This window comes from Staurois parvus, unplaced genomic scaffold, assembly GCF_062004578.1.
Source record: "Staurois parvus isolate SC_StPar_1 unplaced genomic scaffold, SC_StPar_1.0 ptg000394l, whole genome shotgun sequence".
NCBI lineage: Eukaryota > Metazoa > Chordata > Amphibia > Anura > Ranidae > Staurois > Staurois parvus.
The window spans coordinates 543,033-568,762 of record NW_028318190.1 but is presented as its reverse complement, the minus strand read 5'-3'; the positions used below and the strand labels follow the sequence as shown (position 1 = coordinate 568,762).

The 25,730-nt window shown below is 41.2% G+C and overlaps 1 protein-coding gene across 2 annotated transcripts; it reads left to right on the top strand.

The window, feature by feature from the left end:
• Positions 1–8,169: 8,169 nt before the first annotated feature.
• On the top strand, positions 8,170–24,980 carry LOC149455380 (KN motif and ankyrin repeat domains 1-like). Of its 2 annotated transcripts, none has more exons than XM_089686218.1 (4): positions 8,170–8,541; positions 11,529–11,606; positions 18,185–20,100; positions 24,289–24,980. In XM_089686218.1, the coding sequence occupies exons 2-4, from the start codon at positions 11,570–11,572 to the stop codon at positions 24,292–24,294; spliced, it is 1,959 nt and encodes a 652-aa protein (XP_089542344.1). In that variant the 5' UTR covers positions 8,170–8,541; positions 11,529–11,569; the 3' UTR covers positions 24,295–24,980. The 2 variants fall into 2 exon arrangements, with proteins under 2 accessions (XP_089542344.1, XP_089542343.1); XM_089686217.1 differs by having other exon boundaries at positions 8,190–8,541; positions 18,185–20,104.
• The last annotated feature ends 750 nt before the right edge of the window (positions 24,981–25,730 follow it).

Sequence of the window (25,730 nt, the reverse complement as noted above, 5' to 3'; positions counted from 1 at the left end):
CAGGCTCTAGCTATATCTAAAAAATCACTTATGGGTGGGCTACCCCTTTAAGATACCAGGCGTTGTATAAGCTTTCCAGGCTCTAGCTATATCTAAAAAAAATCACTATGGGTGGGCTACCCCTTTAAGATACCAGGATTTAAAAAGCTTTCCAGGCTCTAGCTCAGGGGTGGGCAAACTTTTTGACTTGAGGGCTGCAATGGGTTCATATATTGGACCCGGGGGTCGGACCAAGAGTAGATGAATAATGTGTATGTGTCATCCATAGTAAGTATAGTAATTAATCCCCCATATAGTAATTCATCCCCCATAGTAATTCATCCCCCATATAGTAATTCATCCCCCATATAGTAATTCATCCCCCATAGTAATTCATCCCCCATATAGTAATTCATCCCCCATAGTAATTCATCCCCCATATAGTAATTCATCCCCAAAGTAATTCATCCCCCATAGTAATTCACCCCCCATATAGTAATTCATCCCCCATATAGTAATTCATCCCCAAAGTAATTCATCCCCCATAGTAATTCATCCCCCATAGTAATTCATCCCCCATATAGTAATTCATCCCCCATATAGTAATTCATCCCCCATAGTAATTCATCCCCCATATAGTAATACATCCCCCATATAGTAATTCATCCCCCATAGTAATTCATCCCCCATATAGTAATTCATCCCCCATAGTAATTTATCCCCCATATAGTAATTCATCCCCCATAGTAATTCATCCCCCATATAGTAATTCATCCCCCATAGTAATTCATCCCCCATATAGTAATTCATCCCCCCTATAGTAATTCATTCCCCATATTAATTAATCCCCCATATTAATTCATCCCTCATATAGTATTTCATCCCCCACAGTAATATTCCCCCCCAAGTAGTAAGCCAAGTCCCCCCTGTGTCAATTCACTTACCTTTGCTCCGCGCGTTCCTCTCGCCATGTTCCCGCGCCGTTCCGGTCTTCAGGGCGGACTGTGAGAGGAGCCTAGCTCCCCTCACGTTCGTCACGCTGCCCCGCCTACACACATCCTGACAGCCAATGTATCACGCTCCGCGGGCCGGATTAAAAGGTCCGCCGGGCCGTATACGGCCCGCGGGCCGTAGTTTGCCCATTGCTGCTCTAGCTATATCTAAAAAAAAATCACTTATGAGTGGGCTACCCCTTTAAGATACCAGGGGTTGAATAAGCCTACCAGGCTCTAGCTATATCTAAAAAAAAATCACTTACGGGTGGGCTACCTCTTTAAGATACCAGGGGTTGTATAAGCTTTCCAGGCTCTAGCTATAACTAAAAAAATCACTTATGGGTGGGCTACCCCTTTAAGATACCAGGAGTTGAATAAGCCTACCAAGCTCTAACTATATCTTAAAAAATCACTTACGGATGGGCTACCCCTTTAAGATACCAGTGGTTGAATAAGCCTCCCAGGCTCTAGCTATATCTAAAAAATCACTTATGGGTGGGCTACCCCTTTAAGATACCAGAGGTTGAATAAGCCTCCCAGGCTCTAGCTATATCTAAAAAATCACTTATGGGTGGGCTACCCCTTTAACAATATGTATAATCATTTCAGTTCTTCACATACAGTAGCATTGCTTTCGAATTCTATTTTAACAGCACTGACTCCTGTACTGGTATATCCTTTGGCAGGGTTGGATCTTCATTTCTTGTGCTTACAATTCACATGCAATAAAACTAAAGAAATTGTAATGTTTTTGTCTTTATTTTCTAGAATGTGATGGTAGAATCTTTTTATCTAAGGAAAGCAGCTTTTTGTGGCAGATTCAGAATATTTTAAACTATTAAGAATAGGAAAATAGCAGTGTGTAGTAGCCAATTGCAACCAATCAGAAATCAGCTTTTAGAGATCTGACTAGAAACATTTAAAGCGGAGTTCCAGTCCCCAGACATTTTGTTTTAAAACAGCTCCTCCCGTAATTATTACAATCTGCACTGTAATATTAGACTACTGCTAAGTATGATATCATGCTTGTTATGTAATAAATCTGTTATCTTACATTGAAGCAGGCAGGTTCCATGATGGATATGGCATCTGAAGCCCACTACTGTATACTTCCTGGATTCGGTGTTACTGGCTATCCCAGCATGCACCTCATGATCTCGCCCCTGCGCAGCAAGGACACTGCATGGCGCAACTTGTTTAAAACAGGTTGCCATAACAATGGCATGTGATGGCGGAAGTTCCCGCCCAGAGTCGGACTGACCATCTGGATACTCGGGCACCGCCCGAGGGCCTGGGGTCAGTAGGGGGCCCCTTGAGATGCCCCTGGTACCTTTTTCATAGGCTTTTTTGAGTTTGGGCAAGGATACAGGGGCCCCATGATTCCCTATTGCCCAGGGGCCCCATGAGTTGGCAGCACTGCCCCTTGGAAGAATGGATGGAAGAAGGGGCACACGCGGCATGGGGACCTGGTGGGTTCCGAGAGAGGTTGTGGGTTTCATGATGGTGTATGCACAGTCCGACTCTCATTCCTGGGGATGTCCAGAGCTGTGAAGGTGAGTGTCTTTCTCTCTCTTGTCATGGGGGATGGTGGCTGGTGGATGAGTAGCAGTGGTAGTGGAAGGCTCGGGTGGGGGGCAGGGGTGCTCTTGGTCAATGTCAGGCTCTTTCTGTGGGGGGCACCAATTTTTGTGTTGCCTAGGGCAGCACAAAACCTAAATACACCACTGCAGATATGATGTACCTCGCCGTGGCAAGGTACAATGGAAGTTCCTTTACAATGGCAACTAAAGGTATGTAAATTTTGGAAAAACTAAAAAAAACCTGACAAACATTATTGGGACACCATGAATGAATACATAGAGAAAAAGTTTAAACATCGGGTGGAACTCCGCTGCTTTCATTGAATGTACAGGGCAACTGCATTTGCATGTTATTTTCAAATTATGTGGCGATTACATGGGAGGCAGCTGCCCATTCACCTAGAATAAGAAAAAAAATGATGCTGTGGATCAACACAGAAATATTATACTAGCCTGCTGCCCAAAGAATGTCGTGTCATGCATACCTTGTGCAAAAAAAGGGCACCCATCCAAAAAGTTTTGCTTGTTTTAGACACTTTTAGTAACTGCAGCTATAATTCTGAACACAATAACAGTACACCAACTATTGTAAAGTCAAAGGAAATTACATGGTTGGGTGGGGAAGGAAAATATCTTAGAAAACAAAGTATTTTAAAGGGCTAAGCCATCACAGTAATGTTCACAGATCTTAATAGGCATAAAACAGAGGAAAATTGTAAAAGCTTTGGTTATGTAACAGAAAGTTAACAGATGTAAACCCTAACTGAATTACTTTGCTAAAACACTGTATTGCCAAGTTTTGTTTCAATGATAATAGTATGTTTTAACTGATTTCCCTTCTATGTTGCATCTCTGTGCTGTTGATCTTCTTCAGCCTCCTTGTAGCCACTTCCCGACTAAATGCAAGCATGACATTTTCAGATGGTGAGAACAGTGTGTATTGAAATGGCCATTTGAAGTCAGGGAAGCCTGTGTGACAGGAAGACAACACAGCAAATCATTTGGGAAATTGAGACAGGGTGTTGTCACCCTATAACAGAAAGTGCTTAAAAAGGACCTTAATGGCAGAATCACCAGGTATTATTTTAACAGAAATTATAAAAATATTTAAAAAGACAAAAAGACTTTTGAAATCACTTGTTAAAGACTATATTGAATTTTTGTGATAAATATACTTTGATAAGTTTATTTGTGATGAAATACTTGTTTTACCTTGCAGAGATATCACTTTGAAATTGTTCATGCATTTAATAATAATTTTTATTTTCCTAGCCAATGTAAAATTTAATTATACTTGAAATCTCTGATTGTTATGATCATCTGAATGTGCTTTTCTAAGTTTTTCAAACCTACAATTGAAAAAGTCAGTTAGTTCTGTTAAAAATATTTCTAAAGTTGCCTTTGACACAGTTTAATACTCTACACATTTTTAACCCCTTCCAAAAAGATCAGACATTTTCCAATGTGGCCAATCAATTTTTAATTAAGCCTTATTAAGCCTTTAAAATCAATATCTGGAAATCCTGAAAAAAAGCTCCATACACTGGTGTTTTCTTTTAACAAATAATTTTTATTTGGATTTTATCAAATATAGTATTACAGAAAGCAATGTGAAAAGTGGTTTGCATGTCAATGTACAAGTAAGAACATTTATGAAAGGCAGATTATATAGGTATTGAATAGTTGTTCTAATAACAAACATATTTTGGGCAGTTAATGTTTATAATCATTCACACAATATGTGTAGAGATACCACATACCTAATATATTAGATCTGGTATGCAACCAAAATGAACAGAAAGGGATAAAAGATAAGACTAAGAATTAAGATTATGTAATCTGATGAACACATACATACATATTTTACAATACAATAAGATCAATACAATACATATCTTCTGGGAGTGCCCGATACCAGAGGGTTTCTGGGATGAAGTAGATAAAAGGATTCAGACCCTGGTGGGAGTTTCCCATCACAAAAACCCAGCTGTGTATCTCTTGAATGACACCCCATTATCCAACAAGAAATTAAAAAATTCCCTACTAAACACCTGCTTACGGCAGCCAGGGCCTGTATACCGGCACTTTGGAAAAGTACCAGCCCCCCCCAATAGCCCATTGACGAACGAGAGTTGCTGAAATCCAGGAAATGGAAGGCCTGATCGTGATCCTAAGGGAACAGGAGGATAAATATTGGAAGATTTGGACCCCTTATTTCTTCTATAGAGACCAGACTTCCCTTGCTTCCCAGTCTTAAGTTGAGTATGCCAGGCAATCAGGATCTTGTGGCTAGAACCATCTGAGAGGGAGACAATTGCTTTACCCTGTCGTCCCCTCTTCTCCTCTCTGTCCTTTTCCCATCCTCTCTTTATCTTCCTCAAGCTTTCTTCTCTTTTCCTTTTTCCCCTCAGCCCTTAATTTCCCAATCTCACCCCTGGTCCATATATCTCTGCTCCCTACTTCTTTCTGTGTTATACGCACTACTAAAACATATGTATTGCTGTCATGCAAAATTACCAAAATATGATGAAATTCGACTTTTCTTGCTATATTCCGGCAGCTCTCTGTTAAGTCATACAGCTTATTACATTTAATAGGACATATGTTGTTTTCCTTATTAAGTGTTCTTGCATGGCAAGACCACTTACTGTTATCTTATATATACATTCTTATTATTATAGCCAAATTTACCACCCTAACTCCTCCCACAGTTTTTACACTACATAGACAGTAATATACCGAAACGTGCGGATTGTTTCCGATTGGTGTGCTATTACTTTGTGGAACATTTCGCCGAATGGTTCACAAAATATCGGCGTTTTTGTGGTGAAATTGGTCCCATAGGAATGAATGGCGGAATGTTCAAAACTAGAGTGGGAGCTGACAAAAGCTAGAGTGTGAGCTGAAAAATCAGGACATGATTTCTAAACTGCCATCACTCCCTCATTTTCAAGCCCACCTACACAAATCTTATATCAAAACATTCAGCTATCCCCCTGCTGCCACTAAAAATGTCCACGGCTAAGCCATAGTCCTGTTAATTTTCACAATATGACCATTTGTTTGCAACTCACGCTGTCCATTAACATTCATTGAAACTCCACTCTAGCCACCGCAAATTTGAAGGGCAATTTATAAACTGCGACTGTGCCTTCATTTTTTATATTTCAGAGACATACTATGCATCAAAATGTAGGTCTGGGTCTTGTGATTCTCACAATATAAAGCTCTTCGGTATAGAATTTATAATTTTAAAACTACAAGCATTTGAAGATGGCAACCGCCAGTGAAGTGAGCAAGTTGGAGCAGTTTGTTTTTAACCGCTCTTCTCTGCCCTTGCTGTAGAGTGAGTTGCCATAGGAACCCAGGTGTGTGAGCAGGCAGCAGAGTGACAAGCCACTCCACCCAGTTACTCCGCCCACTCCAGTTGTAGAATGCTAGTGGAAGCAAGAACACTTCACACAATTTCCGCAGAAATTGTAGCTTTTCTAGTTCTTATTATTTTCCTGTATACAAACATGTCCTGTTATGCTGGATGTACCTTATCTGTTTTGTTTCCTTTACCAACAGGTTCTCACTCTGGACATTGTTACCTGGTAGTGTCTTATGGGATGGCTGTGTTGTATAGCTCTGCCAAATTCCATGACTAAATTAAGAATTAAAAAAAAGAAAGAATTAAGATTGCCACAGACGTCTGTACAATAATATACATATAGTGGTATCACAAGTATAAAATGAAGTAATGTAGAAAGTAAAGATATTATTGGATTCTGTTGGTGTTAAACCAAGATTTCCACAGGTTATCAAATGGAGCAAATTTATTATTATGACAGGCCACACCTGTGTTTTCTTGTATTGGACAGAAATGTCAAATAAATGATCATCTAAATCAGGGTTTCTCCGCCAGGGTTACATGGAACCCTAGGGTTCCTCCAGAAGTTGATAGGGGTTTCTCGAGCAATAAGTAATATCTGCCTCTCAGATAAGTTCCCACTGACACCATTGATCTTTTTAGCTATCTATAAGCGAGTGATTTTTCCCAATGACCATAAGTGTAAGGAGCATTCTTCCCACTGACCATCACACTAATGTATCATGAATTGTAGATATAGTCATTTTTAGCAGGGGTTTCCTGAGACTGGAAAGTTATTTCAAGAGTTCCTCTATGTTGAAAAGTTTGAGAAAGGGTAATCTAAATGTAACATGCATGGATATTTGTATGGTACAGAACTGCATTCAGATGTTTTTAAACCTTATTATTTTATTTTATAATGGTACACCTAGTGCTCACCTGTGTATCATAGGATAAGGAACACTGGGAATGCTATATAGATAGGCCTTAACCACTTGTCTACCAGGCACTTATACATCCCCTTACTACCCAGGCCAATTTTCAGCTTTCAGCGCTGTCGCAATTTGAATGACAAATGCGCAGTCATGGAACACTGCACCCATATGAAATTGTTATAATTTTTTTCACACAAATAGAGCTTTCTTTTGGTGGTATGTACTCGCTGCTGGGTGTTTTATTTGTTGTGCAAACATTTGGAAAAAAAACAACTTTCTGTTTCTATTATAAAATTTTGCAAACAGGTAATTTTTCTCCTTCACTGATGTGCGTTGATGAGGCTGCACTGATAGGCAGCACTGATGGGCACTGATAGGCACTGATAGGTGGCACTGATGGGAACTGATAGGCGGCACTGATGAGGCGGCACTGATATGCAACAATGATGGGCACTGATAGGTGGCACTGATGGGCACTGATGGGTGGCACTGACTGGCGGCACTGATGGACACTGGCTGGCGGCACTGCTGGGCACTGATGGGTGGCACTGCTGGGCACAGGTGGGTGGCACTACTAGGTACTGCTGGGCACAGGTGGGTGGCACTGCTGGGCACAGGTGGGCGGCACTGATGGGCACTTGTGGGCTGCACTGCTGGGCACAGGTGGGCGACACTGCTGGGCACTGATTAAAAGTACCCTGGTGATCGGTGCCAATCAGTCCTCTGACAATTGCTGGTTATCGGCAGTACTTTTGTAAAGTGCAGCCGATAACCAGCAACTGCATTTACAGGTGATCTGCTGTGTCATTGGACATAGCTGATCACTTGGTAAAAGGTCGCTGTGACTGGCCTTTTACCACATCACGTGATCAGCTGTGTCTGTAGGACACAGTGATCACAGAGATCGCCGGGTGTGTGCCCCCGGGGGGCATGTGGGAGGGCGCATTCTGGGAGGACGTCATATGACGCCCTTCCCAGAACTGGCTGGCTGCGGTGAAGCAGTCATTTGGCTATCTGTGGTTGGCAAGTAGGTAAAGCTGTGTCTGAAAATAATGGTTTATTTAATCAAAATAAACAACTAAATCATTGTCTGACCATTGGGCAGTAAAAGATCCTTTTGTTATCCTGCTGAATTTGGAAATATCGGGGTGCCAGATTTATACTAGAAAAAAGGACCATTGGCCAGTTGGATTTTCCAAGCTGAAAGTTATTTTTCTTTGAAGGGAAGGGTGGTGCCGGGAAGGGGAGTATAGGACTATGTATGACTTGCAGGGTATAAAAAAACAAATCGCAATTCATTGAATGTCTAAATGCCATTCAATAAGTCCACCTTAAAAGATATCCAAAGATAAATGGAGTAAGATAAATAGAAGGGATGGAGATTGAACTTTAGTAGCAAACACTCCTAGGATATGCAGACATTTGCACAGTCTCTCTAATGTATTTGTGTCAGGAAGCTGGCTGAATATTCCTGACAATCTGGAATTATGATCTAGCCACACAACAATGAAGAGTTTTTCAAAGGAAAGGCTGTTTCCCAGAATGGGCCTATCCTCAGGAAATCACATACGTTTCTTGTGACAACAGATGTTATTGCAAGTTTCATTTCAGCTTTAAGCACTCAGTGAACATGTCAAAATTCTTGGGATTATCCAAAACCTGGAACTAAGTATATCTACAGGAAAAAGTATTGTAAAGAGGTATGTGCAAGTTACCTTTATAACAAAATATTTTAATTTGGTAATTTCACTGTTTGTTATTGCATATTGCTATAGGGAAACCCATTTTTTTTAATCCAAGGCAACCCCTTATAGTTTTTTTAATGTTGTTTCTATTTGTTAAATTCAGCTCTGCATTACAATTGTTGTCAATAATCTGTTGGTCACCAAATGCATACGTATGAGTTACCTATTTTTTCTCCATTAAAAACAGACGAGAGGCAGTAAATGAGCCATGAAGGAAGGCAGTTTAGAACACAATTGAAAGGAAAAAAACCCACTAATTTGCATTCTACAGTTAAAATAAAATAAAATGTAAACATAAATACATAATAATAATTTTAATAAAAATAAAATTAAGCAGTAATATATGAACACTACTGTTTCAGCTGCTACTTGCTTTTTTTCTTCTAATGTAAATTAATTTGCTTAGTTATAAATCAGTGAAAAGCAATGCGTAAAATACAGTAACCCACAGCAACCAGCAAGGTTTCACATTTTCTCTGTTTAGCCTAAGCAAAGCTAATTGATTGCCAGATGGTTGCTTGGAGCAACTATAATACAATGTGTGTATTTATAGGCTTATAAGTAATATTTCCACCCTCTATATGAAGCATAATCTTTTACTGAGTCAGTGTTTTATGACACCACAATCAAGATATTATTACAGATGATGTTGTCATATGCCAACACATGCATACATATGACCAGCATAACGCTTCAACAAAATTGTTATTTGGAATGCTGAAAATAAAGCACTGCTATATAAGTTAAGATATGTGTTTGACATATTTAAAAACATTGTTTGCCTATATTAAAATTTGTTATGTAATACATTAAGAAGCTTACGTGAGAGTTTCATAAACCATACCATATATAAATACTTATTTAGCTATTAAAAATAAATTGAAATGTAAAAGTAATCTGGATGCAAATCACCAGATTTGGGCAAACTAACTTGCTATATAGTCTACACTATAAAGCTTCTAACCCTCCAAAACTTAAAAAGAAAATGGTAACACATAGAAACACATAGTTTCTTGCCCAAAAACAACACAGAAGTAGATGTTCTTTATTTCCTTAAAATCTTGGCTCACTTGGTAGTATATTAAGTGAGAAGTGTGGGATTGTAAAAAAATAAACATAAATACTTATGCAGCATTGGTCCGATGCTACAGCTGTCCCTGTGCCTCTAAGCTTATAAACTGAGCATTCGCATGATTACTGATTGCTCAGTTCTTGGTCTGCTCTGAGCAGAGAGTGATGACTGTCAATTACTGCTTTCTGCTCTGCTCCTCCAGTGCTCACTGGAGCTCCAGGCTGTATACTGGTGGGATCAGCTGGTTCAGCTGTCAGTGGTGCACTGAGAGGCTGAGCTAGCTGCCGGTCAGGAATCTGGGTGGTTCCTGACATTATTGTCAGGATCCTCTCAGATATCAGAGTGGGTATGCAATGTGATGACTTTAGCTGATTCTGGGTCACAGAAGTGCAAAAATAAGTACATTCCTGTAACCCAGAGGAGATGTAGTGCCAAAACAGCTTTGGCCATATTTCTCTATTAAGTTGTAAATATGTATTTCAACATTTTGAAGGTATATGGCACATTGGAGGAATAACAGTTTTTCTAATTCCTCAATATGTAGAGTTGTATACATTTTAATAGAAAAAAAGCATTTGCAAGAAATTGTGATATTAAAAAATATATAATTTCTTATTGCACAAGTCAGTGTCCAAAGTGTACCTAAAGTCAACACTTTTAGCGTTAAAATGTTTGCTGAATTTTAAGATCGTTTTGCAGACAGGGTAGAGTAGGCGTTGCCTCTGGATCTTTAATATAGTGGTAAGGGGAAGGGAAGTAGCCAAAGATTGGTAGGAGTTCTGAAAACAAATCTGCAGTAAAGTACATTTACACATTAGTCTCACTGGGGGTTATTTACTAAAACTGGAAGGTGCAAAATCTAGTGCAATTCAGCAGTTGAAATCAATCAGCTTCCAGGTTTTTTGTCAAAGCTTAACTGAACAAGTTGAAGTTAGGTTGATTGGCTACCAAGCACAGCTGCACCAGATTCTGGCGTCAAACAAGTTGAAGTTGACTGTCTTCCAAGCACAGCTGCACCAGATTCTGGCGTCAAACAAGTTGAAGTTGACTGGCTACCATGCACAGCTGCACCAGATTCTGGCGTCAAACAAGTTGAAGTTGACTGGCTACCAAGCATGGCTGCACCAGATTCTGGCGTCAAACAAGCTGAAGTTGACTGGCTACCAAGCACAGCTGCACCAGATTCTGGCGTCAAACAAGTTGAAGTTGACTGGCTACCATGCACAGCTGCACCAGATTCTGGCGTCAAACAAGTTGAAGTTGACTGGCTACCAAGCATGGCTGCACCAGATTCTGGCGTCAAACAAGCTGAAGTTGACTGGCTACCAAGCACAGCTGCACCAGATTCTGGCGTCAAACAAGCTGAAGTTGACTGGCTACCAAGCACAGCTGCACCAGATTCTGGCGTCAAACAAGTTGAAGTTGACTGGCTACCAAGCACAGCTGCACCAGATTCTGGCGTCAAACAAGTTGAAGTTCACTGGCTACCAAGCACGGCTGCACCAGATTCTGGCATCAAACAAGTTGAAGTTGATTGGCTACCATGCACAGCTGCGCCAGATTCTGAGTGCACCAGTTTTAGTAAATTCCCCCACTATCACAAGAAGAAATTAAGATTCCACTCCAGTTTTTCCTTTAAATACTGTAAAAAGGCAACAATATCTAGATTTAGAGCAATGGAATATCAAAAAATAGAATAAATGATGTAACAACTTGCACATGTAAAATAAAAAAAACCCACTGGTATTAACTGATCTGCCGCTTGTGTGAGTTGCTAGCAATGCTACACAATAATTAAATATTAATCACTTTGTTCTCAGGATATAATTTCTTATTTCTACCTTATTTTATTGTGTTTTCTCTTTTTCAGGATTTCCTACTGAGACTGGGTCTTTACATTTTCATACCAAGATGACACAATCCATCAACATAAGTAATAACCTTCCAGGTAAAGTACTTATATGTTGTCCAGCAATACTTAATATTTATTTCAGGTACTTATATAGCACTGTCAATTTATGCAGCGCATTACATATATATTGTACATTCACATCAGTCCCTAACCCTCAAGGGGCCTACAATATAAAGTCCTCAACTCACATTCATACATACACATACTAGGGCCAATTTAGAAAGGATCCAATTAGTCTACCAGCATGTCTTTGGAGTGTGGAAGGAAACTGGAGTGTCTGGAGGAAATCCACGCAGGCACAGGGAGAACATGCAAACTCCAGGCAGGTGGTGCCAGTGGTTGGGATTTGAACCAATGATCCTAGTACTGCCAAGCGGAAGTGCTAACCATTTAGCCACTGTGCTGCCCCAATACTTGAAGTTCTATGCAAAAAAACCAATTGTTTCATCATACAATGCATGCAGAAAAAACAGATAAATATACTGGTTGTTTATAGGGAAATATTTGACGGGTTGCTGGTTAATATTTAATTATTTGTACAAAACTACAGCATACTTTTTTCAATTTTGTGGGTGGGTTACTAATAAGCAAATTAGCTGAACTCCTTTAAGGAAACTTTCCTGCGCAAAACTTGAAGGCTGACATGGTTGACTGTCATGGAGACCCTTTTCCTTTAAAGCTAAACTCCATATTAAAAGGCACAGCTTGGAGTTCATTAATACATCAATTACATTTATTTTTTAAATGCAAGCATTGTAAGAGTCTGAATTAGAGTTGATATCAGTTTCTTGCAGTTTTATGTACAGCAGAGACCAGACTCTAGGCAGCACAATAGGTTGTACTGCAATACAAGGAGCATGCTGTTAGGAGGAAAGAGCAGAGTCAGCTTCTTCTCATTTCGCTGTCCGGTCAGAGGCCAGGAAAGTGTTACAACTTTGTCCTGCTCTGTTCAGGTGTTGCTCTTTTCCAGCCTTGTTCTAGCTCAAGCCTGCTACAGCTCAGGATTTCCTTGTGACTTTTCCTACAGTTTAGCCATAGTTTGCAAATGAGCACAGGCACATGTTAATTACCCTGGGAGTGGCATGGAGGGTATTTAAGCACCAACTTGTTCAAAAGAGGAGAGGGAAGCAAAAAAAGGAGGCCACTGGGTTTCCCAGTCATTATCTCTTGTGATGATAACTAGTATTTAGATTTTGCGCTCTGGTCAAACCCTTGTCATCTACACCATAACACAGAGAGACAAAACCCATACGGGTGGGTTACTGAACTGCAGCAAAGGAATAATCAGGTCTTCTGTCCTGCCAGACAGGCCTTTACTGTGTGGATTGCATGGCAGCAAGTATCCCGACAGGTAAAACAGCTTCTTCGCCTGGAGTTTAGCTTTGGTCTCTGACCTAAAACAAGTAGATAAGAACTTCTGACTTTATTCTGATTCTCCTGGATTGTATGATATATCCAGAAAGTATGGAAGCCAGTACATTAAAACCACTGCAAATATACCACACCTAAGCTCCTAACTTCCTGTGAGCTGACAAAATTGCCTCAGTCGCACTGAAATCCCAAGCACTGATATCAACCTTACCTGAGATCTCATCCTCAGGACTTTAGAACAGCTCCCCCATGGTATTGAAATGAGGAAGGGGGAGAGTTTCTATAGTGCAGCACAGAAGCCCTTGAGCAGGGCTAACAATAGTGCTTGAACTTTTAGAGCAGCAAAAACATTGTATTGTCAGCTTCAAAATGATGTTAGGAAACTCTTGGATTTCCAGCAGATCACTGGGTATTTTTCTATACTTGCAGTATTTTTAAAGGGACAGGACACAAAGAAATAGGCACATGTTTCAGATAGGACTGGGCTAAGCAAAGGTAGAAGAGTCACCACGGGGGGGGGAAGAGGTTCATCTAAGGGGTGCTACTGAATTAAACATCTCCTGCACTGTGCAGGTCTGAGCTATAAATTGACTGCACAGGTCTCTCCATGTAATCAGTGGAGCTCTACTAGTTAAATTTTTTTAGTTAGAGAGGCTGAGTAGCAGCCTGGGCAAAACTCAGCAAAGTCAATATTGGGTAAGGGCTGAGAGACTCTGCAGGTCAGTTCCTTGATACCTCACCTGCTCTAGAATCTTGGAGAAGATTCTAGAAGCAGTGGGCAGTGGTAAGGAGGAGCTGGCCTGCACACTCAAAGGACTTTGGTAAATCTCCAAGCAGGAGGCTTAGCATGGGACCAGGGCAGCCTTTAAGTGTGCTTGAGCCTGTTCAGCAGCAGGAGAGGATGTGAGAAACCTGGGAGGGGGCTCAGTGGGAAAGTACCTACCTACAGGCTGGGACCTGAAGAGGTGGATCACTCAGCCCAACTGGTCCCCGGAGGGAGGTCCACCTGTGGAGCCAGGGAATGAACCAGCCCAGCAGTGGGCCTGAAGGCAGCCACCAACCCAATCAGCTCACAGGCAAAGAATGAGTGAGTAATCCTATACCACATGGGCCAGTTAAGGGAAAGTATCATTCTGGTAGGAAACCTGACTAGCTCTACACCTGGGACTGTTACATTTCAAGTAGCAGCTTTGGATCTCCTTCCCCAGGGATTCTTCCAAACTCCTGGGTAAAGAAGAGGGTTCATCTGGCGTCTGGGGTGGTACACTAGGAGAGGCTGTAGAGCTCTCCAAGAAGAGTTCTTATCTTTGGACTTGTATATAGTTGCCAGGAAATTGTCCTCAGTTTGCAGCTCCCTTGGGCATCCCATATACCCCTTACCCCATCCAAGTTCAATATCCTACTGCCTGGCTATGCAAAACTATAGGGGGACCCAAAACTTCAGCAACTCCTAAGTGGGTAGTGCTACATGTGGGGGCTCATCTGGGATGTCAATATAGCAACCTACATGGCTGTTGCCTCTAGCAACTGGCAACCAACGAGTCAGGAAAGTGTTATTTGCTGCTGAACGTGTCACGGAGCCTAGCAGGAAAGTAGAGTGGTGCTGTACTGCTAAAATTGTGACTGCTGCTGTGATTAAAGTATTGTTGCTGATGCTGTCACCCGTGGCAACCATACCCGGGCCTGTCCAAAAGTCTTCCTACTGATCTACAGGTGGATGATGTGAAAGATTTCCATTGTTCATCTGTTAATACCAGTGACATGTCCGTTGTTGTCCTGCTTGCTGTTGCCCAGAACAACTGGAGTTGCTCATCAGTGTGTAAAAGTCTTTTTGCTGCTGTACAGGTGGCTACTACAAAAGACTCATTATGTGCCTGCTTACTACAGTAAAGTCTATGCCGCTATTACTACTGTGCTCATTGTTACCTGTAGCAACCTCGGAGAGCTACAATACTCTTTTGGATTACAAATGCTCTGTAACCCACCAGCAGCTGAGGCCTGTGTTCTGCTACTACTAAAGCCTGCAAAAATCAGTGCTTGCCTTGTGCTCTAGCTTGTCTTTGTCCAAAGCAACTGGTGCGGCCTGCTACCCAGTGGATTACAAATGTCCAGTTGCCCAAAAGTGGCTCGAATTAATGACTCTATCTGCTGAACAGTTTCTAGCAGGGGGGGTCCCGTACCTCGCTGTTGCCCGTAGCAACTGCTGCAAGCCATTGCAGCTACTACTGCCATGACCACCCACTCACCGAACAATGGCTGGAGCCAAGTGTTTTGCACTTGTCAGTGAACTGCATCTGTGTCACTGCCCGGATTCAGTGCCTCAAAAGTCTGCAAACCAGTCAGCACCCTATCACTTGGGCTTGGAGAAACAGGGGTTAACATAAGTGTAGGAAGAATTCTGCACAGCAGTCTCCAGTCTCGCTGGTTCCAACATGTCTGAAGGAGGGGCATGCCCTTGAGTCCACCCAGTACACCCAGCATGCTGAGAGAGAGAGAGGAGAAAGATTCTGCACTGCAGGTGTTCCCTAAGGTTATCTGGCCAGAGATCACTTTGGTGGATACCGGAGTCCGCCAAGAGCGCAACGTGGGCTTTGTCCTGGGACTGATTGAAGGAGCGGAGAGGTTTTGGTTGATCTAACCTGAATGCAGGAGGCTGACTGCCTTGATCAGTGCCTTTATCAAGTGCAGGCATTGTGGAGAGCCGCTAACCAAGCTAATGCCCAGCAACTTGGCGCCTTGCACATACACCGTGGACCTTCACTCAGGACTATGCACGGAGACACAAAAACAGAGAGTCAGAAGGTGGTTAGAGATTGGAGGACAGAGAAGGGTTGAGCCTCGGGACTGTGACTCCCCTGTACTGACAGCAGACCCTTGCATTGCAGGACAGCTGCCTGCTGTCACTTATCGCCAACCCAGAGATGCTGATGATGGGCCTCACCCACCAGCCCTGACCATTCCGCCTGGAAGGAGGCAGTCTGCGAGGATGACCAGCCCTTAGGTGAGCCAGAGGAGAGTGTGGGGGGGGGGGGGGGAGGTGGATTGGGAGTCACCCAGGCTACAGGCTAACTTTCGGCCCCTAGAGGTCAAGCAGGAAGAATGGTCCCCAGATGACACTGAGGAAGAACGGGACTGGGGGGACGTCACTAAGGACACTAAGGAGTCATTGATGGGACTGTCAGTTCCCACACACCAGACCCAGCTGGATTTTCTAGCAGGACAGAGCCTGTTCAAGTGCCGCCTCAGGCCCAACCTACATTTGCTGCACCTTGGCCTAGTACCAGGGCCAAGAACTCTGATTTGAAAAGGCTGATTCACCAGGCCCAAAACTCCTGTGTGTATCCAGGTCTGCGAGACAAGTGGGGATGGGACTACCCCTATGTCTCCTAGGATGTTATCAGCACTTTTGAAAATGGGAGAATGATCTCATCTGGGACTTCTCCATGTTCCCAAACCTTTGAGGGGGAAACTTATCTTACTAAAGTTTGGAACAGGTTTCAAGACATCAAGCAAGGGTTGTGCAATTTATAAGGACCAGGTGATAGTCATCAAAGCTGGCAAGCCAACATCCAGTTAGTCCATAACTACCCGGAGAACTGATTGTTACACTGTCAAACTGCCCAGCCCACACCAATACTGCTGAGTGATCACTTAGCCTCACCATTCCCCGGAGGGAGAACCATTTGTGGAGCCAGGGAACGAGCCAACCCAGCAGGAGGCCTGAAGGCAGCCACCAACCCAACCAGCTCACAGGGAAGGACTGAGTGAGTAATCCTACACCCTCTGGGCCAGTTAAAGGGTAGGAACATTCTGGAGGGAAACCTGACTAGCGCTACACACGGAACTGTTCCATTTCAAGTGGCAGCTTTGGATCCCCTTGCTCAGGGATTCCTCCAGACAGCTGGGTAAAATAGAGGATTTATCTGGGGTCTGGGGTGGGCTTATGTATAGTAGCTAGAATGTTGTCCTCAGTTTGCAGTTCCCGTGGGCATCCCATACACCCCTTACCCCATCCAAGTTTAATATCCCTAATAAAACTTAAAAAAAAACAAGCTCAAGGACTGTTTACTGTCTCTGGAATGCAAGTCTGTGAAAAATGCATGTTGCCTGGCTGTGCAGAACTATAGGGGGACCCAAAACTTCAGCGACTCCTAAGGGGGTAGTGCTACACCTATAATGTGAAGTCTGTGCTGTAAGTCCTCTTACCATCCCCATCTCTCTTACTTTCTTCCTTCCACTTTCTCATTTCTTATTAGAAAATTGTACAGGAATTGCACTCTACTTGCCACAACCCACATTTTAACCTCCAACCCTTGCAGAACAGAACACACAATGGGGTTGATTTACAAATGGCAAATAAATAGATTTTTCATTTTGCAAGTGCTGTTGCATTTGCCTCAGAGCTTAGTGAATGTGGTGAAGCTTCACTTTGTAAAGGAATACCCAATCAGGTGCAAGGAAAAGAAACAAAATTGCCTTTTTACTTGCGCACAATTGGATGATGGAAATAAACAGAGTTTAATCACATTAACCGCTTTCCGATTGCCCTATAGCAGACGTACAGCTGCAGGTCTGCAGTGCTGCGCAAAAAAATCACATATATACGTGAGTTTGCATTTCTGGGTAGGGGTCTATGCTTAGACCACAAGGTGAAAATCCTAGGAACAGTAGACTCTGGCTGTCATTTCTCCACCCTAAGCTGGTCCAACTACTGTACAAGTGGATAAGCAAGCTTTATCTGTCTAGGTACACTTTGACATTATTTCTTTGAAGAGCAACTTGTCTTGGCACTGATTGCAGAACTTTTCTGAATACTAATATAATATTATTTGTAAATTTGTTCTACCTTGATTGTGACCTTTTTCAAGTTTTGAGCCTTTTATATACTGTATTATCCTTTTTCAGATTTTCAAAATAGAAATTAATTATTTCAATGCATATTGGTAGTTTTTTTTGAGTAAAAAGGTAGTTTAGTATTTATAATTTAAAAGGGTAGTTTATTTTGTTCAATATGCATTTAAATAATTAATCTGTAGCATACAAATGAAATATGATTCCTTTAAACAATAAGAAAATACAGTATTTAAAATGGCTCAAAGTTGGAAAAAAAGTTTACTATCACGCCTGACAACACGTTTATAACACTTCAATAAATAGCATGATGTTAGATATTGAAACTTTTTTTTTTATGTGTTCTTATCAGTGAGCCAGTGTACTCAAATATTTGTACTTTTTCAAAATAGATCTAGGAGCTCCTTTCTTATACTGGGATCGTAATGAAAATGACAAGACATCCTACTGTGTGGAAACGCCATATGGATTTCAATTGGATTTGGACTTTCTAAAATATGTTGATGATATCCAGAATGGTCAGACTTTGAAGAAAATGTCTCTTAGCCGAAAACTAAGGTCAACACGGCGCTCTACATCATCTTTAAGAAGCTTATCCAGCCAAACTGGAATTTCAGTTTCAACAGAGTCTTTGGATTATAGTGAGGATGGCACCTCATCAGACTCAGTTTTTTTCACAAGAGATGTTGTAGATAATAGCTACTCCGGTGCGTCCAAACAGGCTTTGGGTTTAAGAAAGTCAAATCCAATATCGCCAACACCCTTGTTTAAACTTCTTCCGCCTCCATCAGCAAAGTCACTTCTAAATGCTCGTCTTGAGAAAACACTTGAGGGTAGAAAAAAACAAGAGCAAATAATTGTAGACTATGAAAAAATGCAGTCTTCAAATCTTTCTAAGCTTAGTACAGCTAGTAGAAGTTCACCCAATCTCACCCAAGGGACTTTATCAACTTTGCAGTATAATAAAAGTGGGGACAGACGTCCAATCCTAAGTCCTACCTCCATAGGATCTATGAAATTCAGTCCTGTGAGTTCTGGAAGAAATACTCCAGTTGATACTTCTTCATCAACTCATCTTCAGTACATTCGGGAGCAGATGGCTGCTTCGTTGAAGCAGCTGAAAGACCTTGAAGAACAGGTAAAAGTCATTCCTCTCTTACAGAAGCAAATGTATACACTTGAAAGAGAGAAAAAGCATCTTACAGATGAGCTGGAGAAGCACAAGGCATATACCATTGGGATGTCATCAACTGCTAATTCTAGCCTCCATGATATTGATGTAAGGAAAAGGCTTGATGCTATATCTGAAAATGACATTACATTGGAAACTAAAACAACCAAATCTGAAATTAGATTAGAGTCTGGATTATCTAAACCAAGTAAAATTACAGAGCTGAAAAGACTCACAGAGAAATTAAGTGATACAGAAAGGAAAACAAGTAATGGAAAAGCAGCAACTGACAAAACACTTGTTCGGTATCCGGCAGTGAAGGAAAAGTCCAGAAAGTCTGTAGCAGTCGGTGAGAATATTCCTATGGCAGAGTCTGTGTTTTACTATAGATCTCATCATGAAAATAAAGATGTTGCAGTACAATATTCACCTGAAACAACAGATGTTGGTGTTTGGGTAATGGAACCATTATTAGGACTAACCTGTGAAGCTGAGAAGGAAATACAGATATTGGAACATACAATAGAACATCAAAGAGCAGTTATCAAAATTCTTGAAAATAATCTTCAGGCTGCCTGTGATGAAATGGATGAGCTAAGGGTAGCTGTTGCCACCAGAACAGTTATAGCCATGCAACCAAACCCAGTGGAAGCATTAGCAGATGTTACTGGTCCAAAGCCATCAGAAGAATACTTACAAATGGTGGACACAAGAGTGCTTTTTGATCCAGAAATGTCTGCAAGTGGCATTGGCAGTGACATTGAATTAAATAGAATAGATCACTTGGAAGATGAAACTGTTGTAGATATGATGACTGAAGGTAGAGAAATAAGCATAAGTGCACATTCTAAAGGACATTTAATACTCAGTAGCAATGGATTTGATACTGTAAGTGTACCAACTTCTGAGCATGAACTGATAAACGTAGGTAGGGATGAGGTGGATAGTGCTGACAATAAGGATGTCAAGTGTAATATATCTGAAAAACATATCAAGGATGGTGAAACAAATGCCACTGGGGCTTCTGCAGGAGAAAAGAACAAAGCATTAATGCATTTTCAGAGTTCAGAAGAAATACTGGAGGATAATGCAGATGAAGATACAGCTGGAAGCAGGACATTAAAATCTTTAGATGAAGTCAGTAAGTAATTATGTTATTAAACTGAAGTTTAATTCCTCATGCACACTGGACATTTTGATAACGCTGGTAACATTAGCTGTGTAAAGTCACGTTAAAACTGCAAGTTTTTCAGCTTTTTTTTAGCATTTTGGCATTGGCACTTTGCGGCGTGTTCCCACGTTTTTCCGTGTTTGTGGTTTTTAGCATTTTTTAGCGTTTTTTTACCAAAAAAAGCCCATTTTCTTTGGTCAAAAAAAATCCAAAAACGCCGGTTTGCTACGTTTTACCGCGTTTTTACAGCTAAAAAACTCTTCTAGAAACCCACTAGTCCTGCGTTTTTTTCCACCCAAAAAACATCCCAGCCAAAAAATGTTGATGGACACATAGGATAACATGCTGGGTGGTTTACTAGCTGTAGAAAAAAACGTCAAAAGCCAAAAACAGCAGCTGTAAAAACATCCAGTGTGCATGAGGACATTATATTTTGCTTTCCCTGGCTTACTCATTTTCCCCATCACCAACACACCAACATGCTAATGAGACTATTACATAAACCTGTTTTCAGTACATACCTCATTTTAGACCCTGTGATGTTATCTCTAGTACTCTTTGCTCATGTATGCAATCGAGGCAGATCATGGCTGGTTGGAGGGGTTGACTGTGTGCTGTACTTGAAAACAGGAAGCTGTGGCCACATGCCCACATGTGATGCTGATCCTCCATGATTGAAAAATAAAACCAGAAATCCAACGTAGGAAAGAATGGGACAGGAACAGTAAGGCAGGAAGAAAAGGGCTAGATGATTTTCATATCTTCCAACCAAGAAATGAGGCAGGCCCTGTCTGAATTGTTTCAGCTTTTAATGTCCAGTGTGAAAAGCTCACAGTGTGCAGTTAAATCAGTGTAAGCAATTTCAGTACAAGAGAGTAGCCTGTTCAAATGTGCAGAGAAGGTAAGGCTAAAGTTTAGCTTTAAAGTGGTTGTAAACCTCTGAAATGGAAAATGAACACAGCATATCCACCATAGTGGGTACTAGCCTCAATACAAAAGCACCAAGTATGATTTCTGTCTCTTTCTCTTCCTCTGCTATCTGCACTACTCACTTCTGACAGATTAACCTGACACCACAGAATCTTGGGAGATGGCCTGCCCCTCTCTCCAATACACAGAAGTTGATCAACAGCTTCAGCTGTGCATGTTTCCCTATGAGACCATGTAGAGGGGCTTTATCCTTACCCTCCACTCAAATACCAGATTACTCTCAGCTCCCCGCTGTATGCTGGACTGTGACATCAGATCCTTACCCCCTGCCTGCTGGAGCAGAGAATTAGCCTTTAATATGTGTGTTTAGAAGCCTGTAGAGAAGAGAGGATTGCAGGTAAATGGGTATAACTTATGTAGGAGGATTTGTTTCATCTCTATGTATCACCTGAGGATAGCCATTTCACTGGGTATATATAAGGGTTTACAATCACTTTAAATACATCAATATTACTAAAATAATTTTTACTGGGCAGGTGTAACATTAAAGCGGGGTTCCAGCCATTTTTGTGTTTATTAAAAGTCAGCAGCTACAGTTTTTGTAGCTGCTGGCTTTTAATAAACACACACTTCCATATCCAGAGATATCTGACCCACTGCGTCCCTTCTCCCCTTCCTTCCTCCACCGCGGTGCCATCTCTACTGTGGGCACCAGGCTGTGACAGCTTGCGGCTTCACAGCCTGGTACCCACTGGGCATGTGCGAGTCACGCTGCGCTTCCTAATTGGTCTGACAGTCTCCTGGGACCTGTGAAAGTTCCCAGGAGACTGCAGGAGGGAGGAGGGGGCCGAACTTCCAGCTCAGTTCGCTGCGGCAATTGAAATCGATCCATACTACCGCCATTATTCTAAAATCTTCGTTTTAGTAAATTTATCACAGTAAAAACATCACGGGTACAAAATATGGGTTATGCCTAAGGTTTGTTAATCCGCAACACGTCAACCTTTGTACCTGTGATGTTTTTACTGTGGTTAATTTAATAAAACAAAGATTTTAGAGCAATGGCGGTAGTGCGGAATGATTTGTGTTAATTCTGGAATGGATAAGAAACTGTGGAGTACACACCTGTCTCGTTTCTAGGATTAGCATTGGATGGGTAGTAGCACCTTCTTTTCTTTTTTCAATTGAAGCATTTGCTCATTGACAGGACATTTATATATAAAAGTTTAAAACTAAGTAAAAAAGAGGATTCTTACCATAACGGCCCGTCATCACAGCAGGCGCTCCCAGTTGCCTGTACATCAAGTCTTTTTTCAGTGAGAGAGCCAGATACCAGGAATTCCCAGGTACTCCGATAAACAGATGCTTCCTGGGTCAATGGGTCCAGAGTCTGGCCTCACCAATTCCTGCATCTTAAGCTTAACCTTAATACGGAACTAAACCCTCCTATTCTTTTTAGCCAAGGAAGCTGCCATCTTAGCCTCTGTTTGATCTGCAACTGCCATAGTACTGCACATGTGATCAGTTATGACAACATCCATTTGATGGTTTGACAGTTTGGTTGAGAGCACAAGCAAATGTGGCAGTTACATTCCCGGCATACCTGGAACATGGTCTAGCCTGCAGATTTCTGTTTGGGCTTTTATTACCTCCTTGCTGCAGTGGTCTTGCTAGATCTGTGTTCTCATTCACATGTGTGATGGCTTCTTTGTTCACTTATGGGCATTGCCTGCCTCTATTGTGGAGCTTTGCCTCAGCAACTTCACAGTTCTCTGAGCTCCCAGCTGCTTGTTACTTGTGTACCCTGTGCCTGACTACCCATGTAATGACTCTGGCTCTGTTTGCCGTCTGTGCTTGTTTGCTGCCTGCCCTGACCTTGGCATGTCTCCTGGATTTCCTTCATCTCCTGCTGTTTGTACTCTGCGCACGTGAGTGATCTCCACATCCTCAGCTGAGCGTACCTTTGGGTTCCAGTTTTCTGCAAGTCCATCTCCACCATCAGGGGCTCTGGTGAAGAAGAAGCAGGCTGGGGCTTAGACTCTGTGCCCTGGGGAACCTCAAGTTGGCAGTCTACAAGGGCTGACTACCACAGATGCCTGACAATAACTGTTTTTTGAAACTGTTATAATGATGGGTTTAGTTCCATGTTAAGGCCCCGTACACAAAACGCATCAGCTAACCTAAACACCTTTCCTCTTGTCAGCCTTATTTTTGCAAAAAAAAAAATCACTTGACGCATGTAAATGCGGTTAGATGCATTTAGGTATGTTTAGGTGTTTATGCTTGGGTGGTAATTAATTTCATTGGCCAGAATTTTGGCCACTGAAATGAACTAGCATTCAAGCGCTTGACATGCCTAGTGTTAATGTATGTTTAGATGCATTTATACACTTCAATCATTTTTTTCTTCCAACATGCAGCTGCTCCTGGACACGCTGGCAGTAAGTTTTTATTTTTTCCTCTAAATGCCCCGGCCTCTAAACTGCTCTAAACACCTATGTGTGCATGGACACCTAGGCTAACACAGAGGGGCATTGAGAGACAGAGAAAAAAAAATCAGATGTCCCAAAAGCAGTGTTAAAAAACATTGTGCGTGCATGAGCCCTTAGCCACATGAATGGACCAAAAGTAAGACTTTAAATGGGAGAGGTGAGTCCATTCACTCAGGAATCTGCATAGTAAAGGAAGTTGGGCATTGTGGGCATGTGGAAAGCTTAAACTGAAAACAGGCATAATTTACATCTTCTTAGTGATCTGTGCTGACAGCTATAGATGAGTAAATACTTTTTACTGCATTCTTTCTACATCCGGATTGACTATAGAAAAGGCAGTACAAAAAATGGCCACTGCCCCAGTCTCTAACTGGCCTTCACAGCAAGGAGCACATGAAAGAGCAATGCATGTCAAACAACAAAAAAGAAAAATTTCCAGCTCTAACTTGCCAGCCAGTCTGCAAACAAACCAAATTAACCTGTCTAACAGTATGAGTTAAAAACAGGGGTTTAGTTAGCACATATTTGCAAATACATACGTAAGCTACAGAGCCTTGTAATGGCACCCCAGTATACTGTAGTTCCTAACTCTCCAATTTTAAGAGCCCCATACTAGAGGCACATGTATTTAATGGATAGACCAATAGAAACCTATAGAAAAGGCAGCATATGTTGTTATATTGTAATATGTTTAAGCTGCTATGTTATGGTCTTTCTCTCTTTTTATTCTAGTTATGAGTTGCGCTCAGGTTCTTGCCAGCTAAGTATTAAACGCACCGAAGAAGCCAAGTGGATAGTAGTAGCCATCATTTTTGACCTCGGCAGTCATTACAATGGACACATTACTGATTCTCATATGTTTACTGTGGTGGTGAAGACCATATTTTCCAATTATTGTTGTGTTTCTAATATCTTCCTTTTGGAATATACTCATGCACTTCATTGTAATCTTTTTGGAATGCTTATAAAATTTCTCACATGTCAAACCAATTCACCTCTCGTTGTGCATATTGCGAAACATTTTCCCAACTAGCAGAGATGAGATGTACTAGCAGATTTAGATGGACTTGACTAACGCAATAAAGCTGAACTCTGGCTAACACTCTTTAACCACTTCAACACTTTCACTTTCTCTCCCTTCCTGCCCAGGCCAATTTTCAGTTTTCAGTGCTGTCACACTTTCAATAACAATTACCCAATTGACATTTTTATCATTTTGTTAACACAAATAGATATTCCTTTTGGTCGTATTTGATCACCACTGGATTTTTAATTCCTTGTTAAATTAATGAAAAAAAGACTGAAAATTGTAAAAAATGCATTTTCTTTTCATTTGTTATAAAACCGTGCAAATAAATAATCTTTCTTCATAAATCTAAGCCAAAATGTATCCTGGTATATTTCTTTGGCAAAAACAACCCAAATCAGTGTTTATTATTTAGTCTGTAGGAAAGTAATAGAGTACACAAACTATGGGATATGCAGTATATTTAAAAATCGATCAATCCTGATGTACTGACAGCCTTATTTCTCATCTCATTTCTTGAGGCCCGAAAATGCCAGGACAGTACAAATACCCCCAAATGACCTTCTTTTGGAAAGTAGACAGTCCAAGATATTTGGAAATTTAGAAATAAAATCTTTTTTTCTTTACAATTTTTTTACTGTCACCAGTGCAGTACAGAGTCATCATATAACTGGTGTGGCGGTGATAAGGGACACTGACTTGTGCCGTATGTAAAAAAATAAAATAATACTTTAAAAAAATGTTTATTTCTTTTTTTAATTCATTTTTAATTTTTTTTTTTACAATTTTTTTTTAACATACTGTGACTGGAGCAGTACAGATTTATCTTAGTAATGCTGTTCTACTCTGGGGAGGTGATCAGGATTTTATTTTACACACTATTATTGCTTAAAAAATAAGCACGTGTTCTTTAAAGAATAAGTTCAACTTAAAAAAAAAAAGCACATTGTGGTGGAAAGCCTGTCACCCCAATTGGGTTATTTCATCAGAGAACTGCTTCCTCACCACTAGGACAGTCCCCACATGAACAATAAAACAAATATTACACATTAATACAAAACTAAACACATAAACATCTCACAATTGTTTGGTAACAAGATAAAGTGGACATAATACTAATCATATCTCCAGGAGGACCAGCAGACAG

What these genes read in the sequence shown, in the direction of transcription:
- LOC149455380 (XM_089686217.1), top strand. Translation starts at nt 11,570, where the DNA reads ATGACACAATCCATCAACATAAGTAATAACCTTCCAG. An exon ending in CATAAGTAATAACCTTCCAG is followed by an intron (nt 11,607 to 18,184) that starts GTAAAGTACTTA and finishes TTTTCAAAATAG; the next exon opens with ATCTAGGAGCTCCTTTCTTA. An exon ending in AAAATCTTTAGATGAAGTCA is followed by an intron (nt 20,105 to 24,288) that starts GTAAGTAATTAT and finishes TTTTTATTCTAG; the next exon opens with TTATGAGTTGCGCTCAGGTT.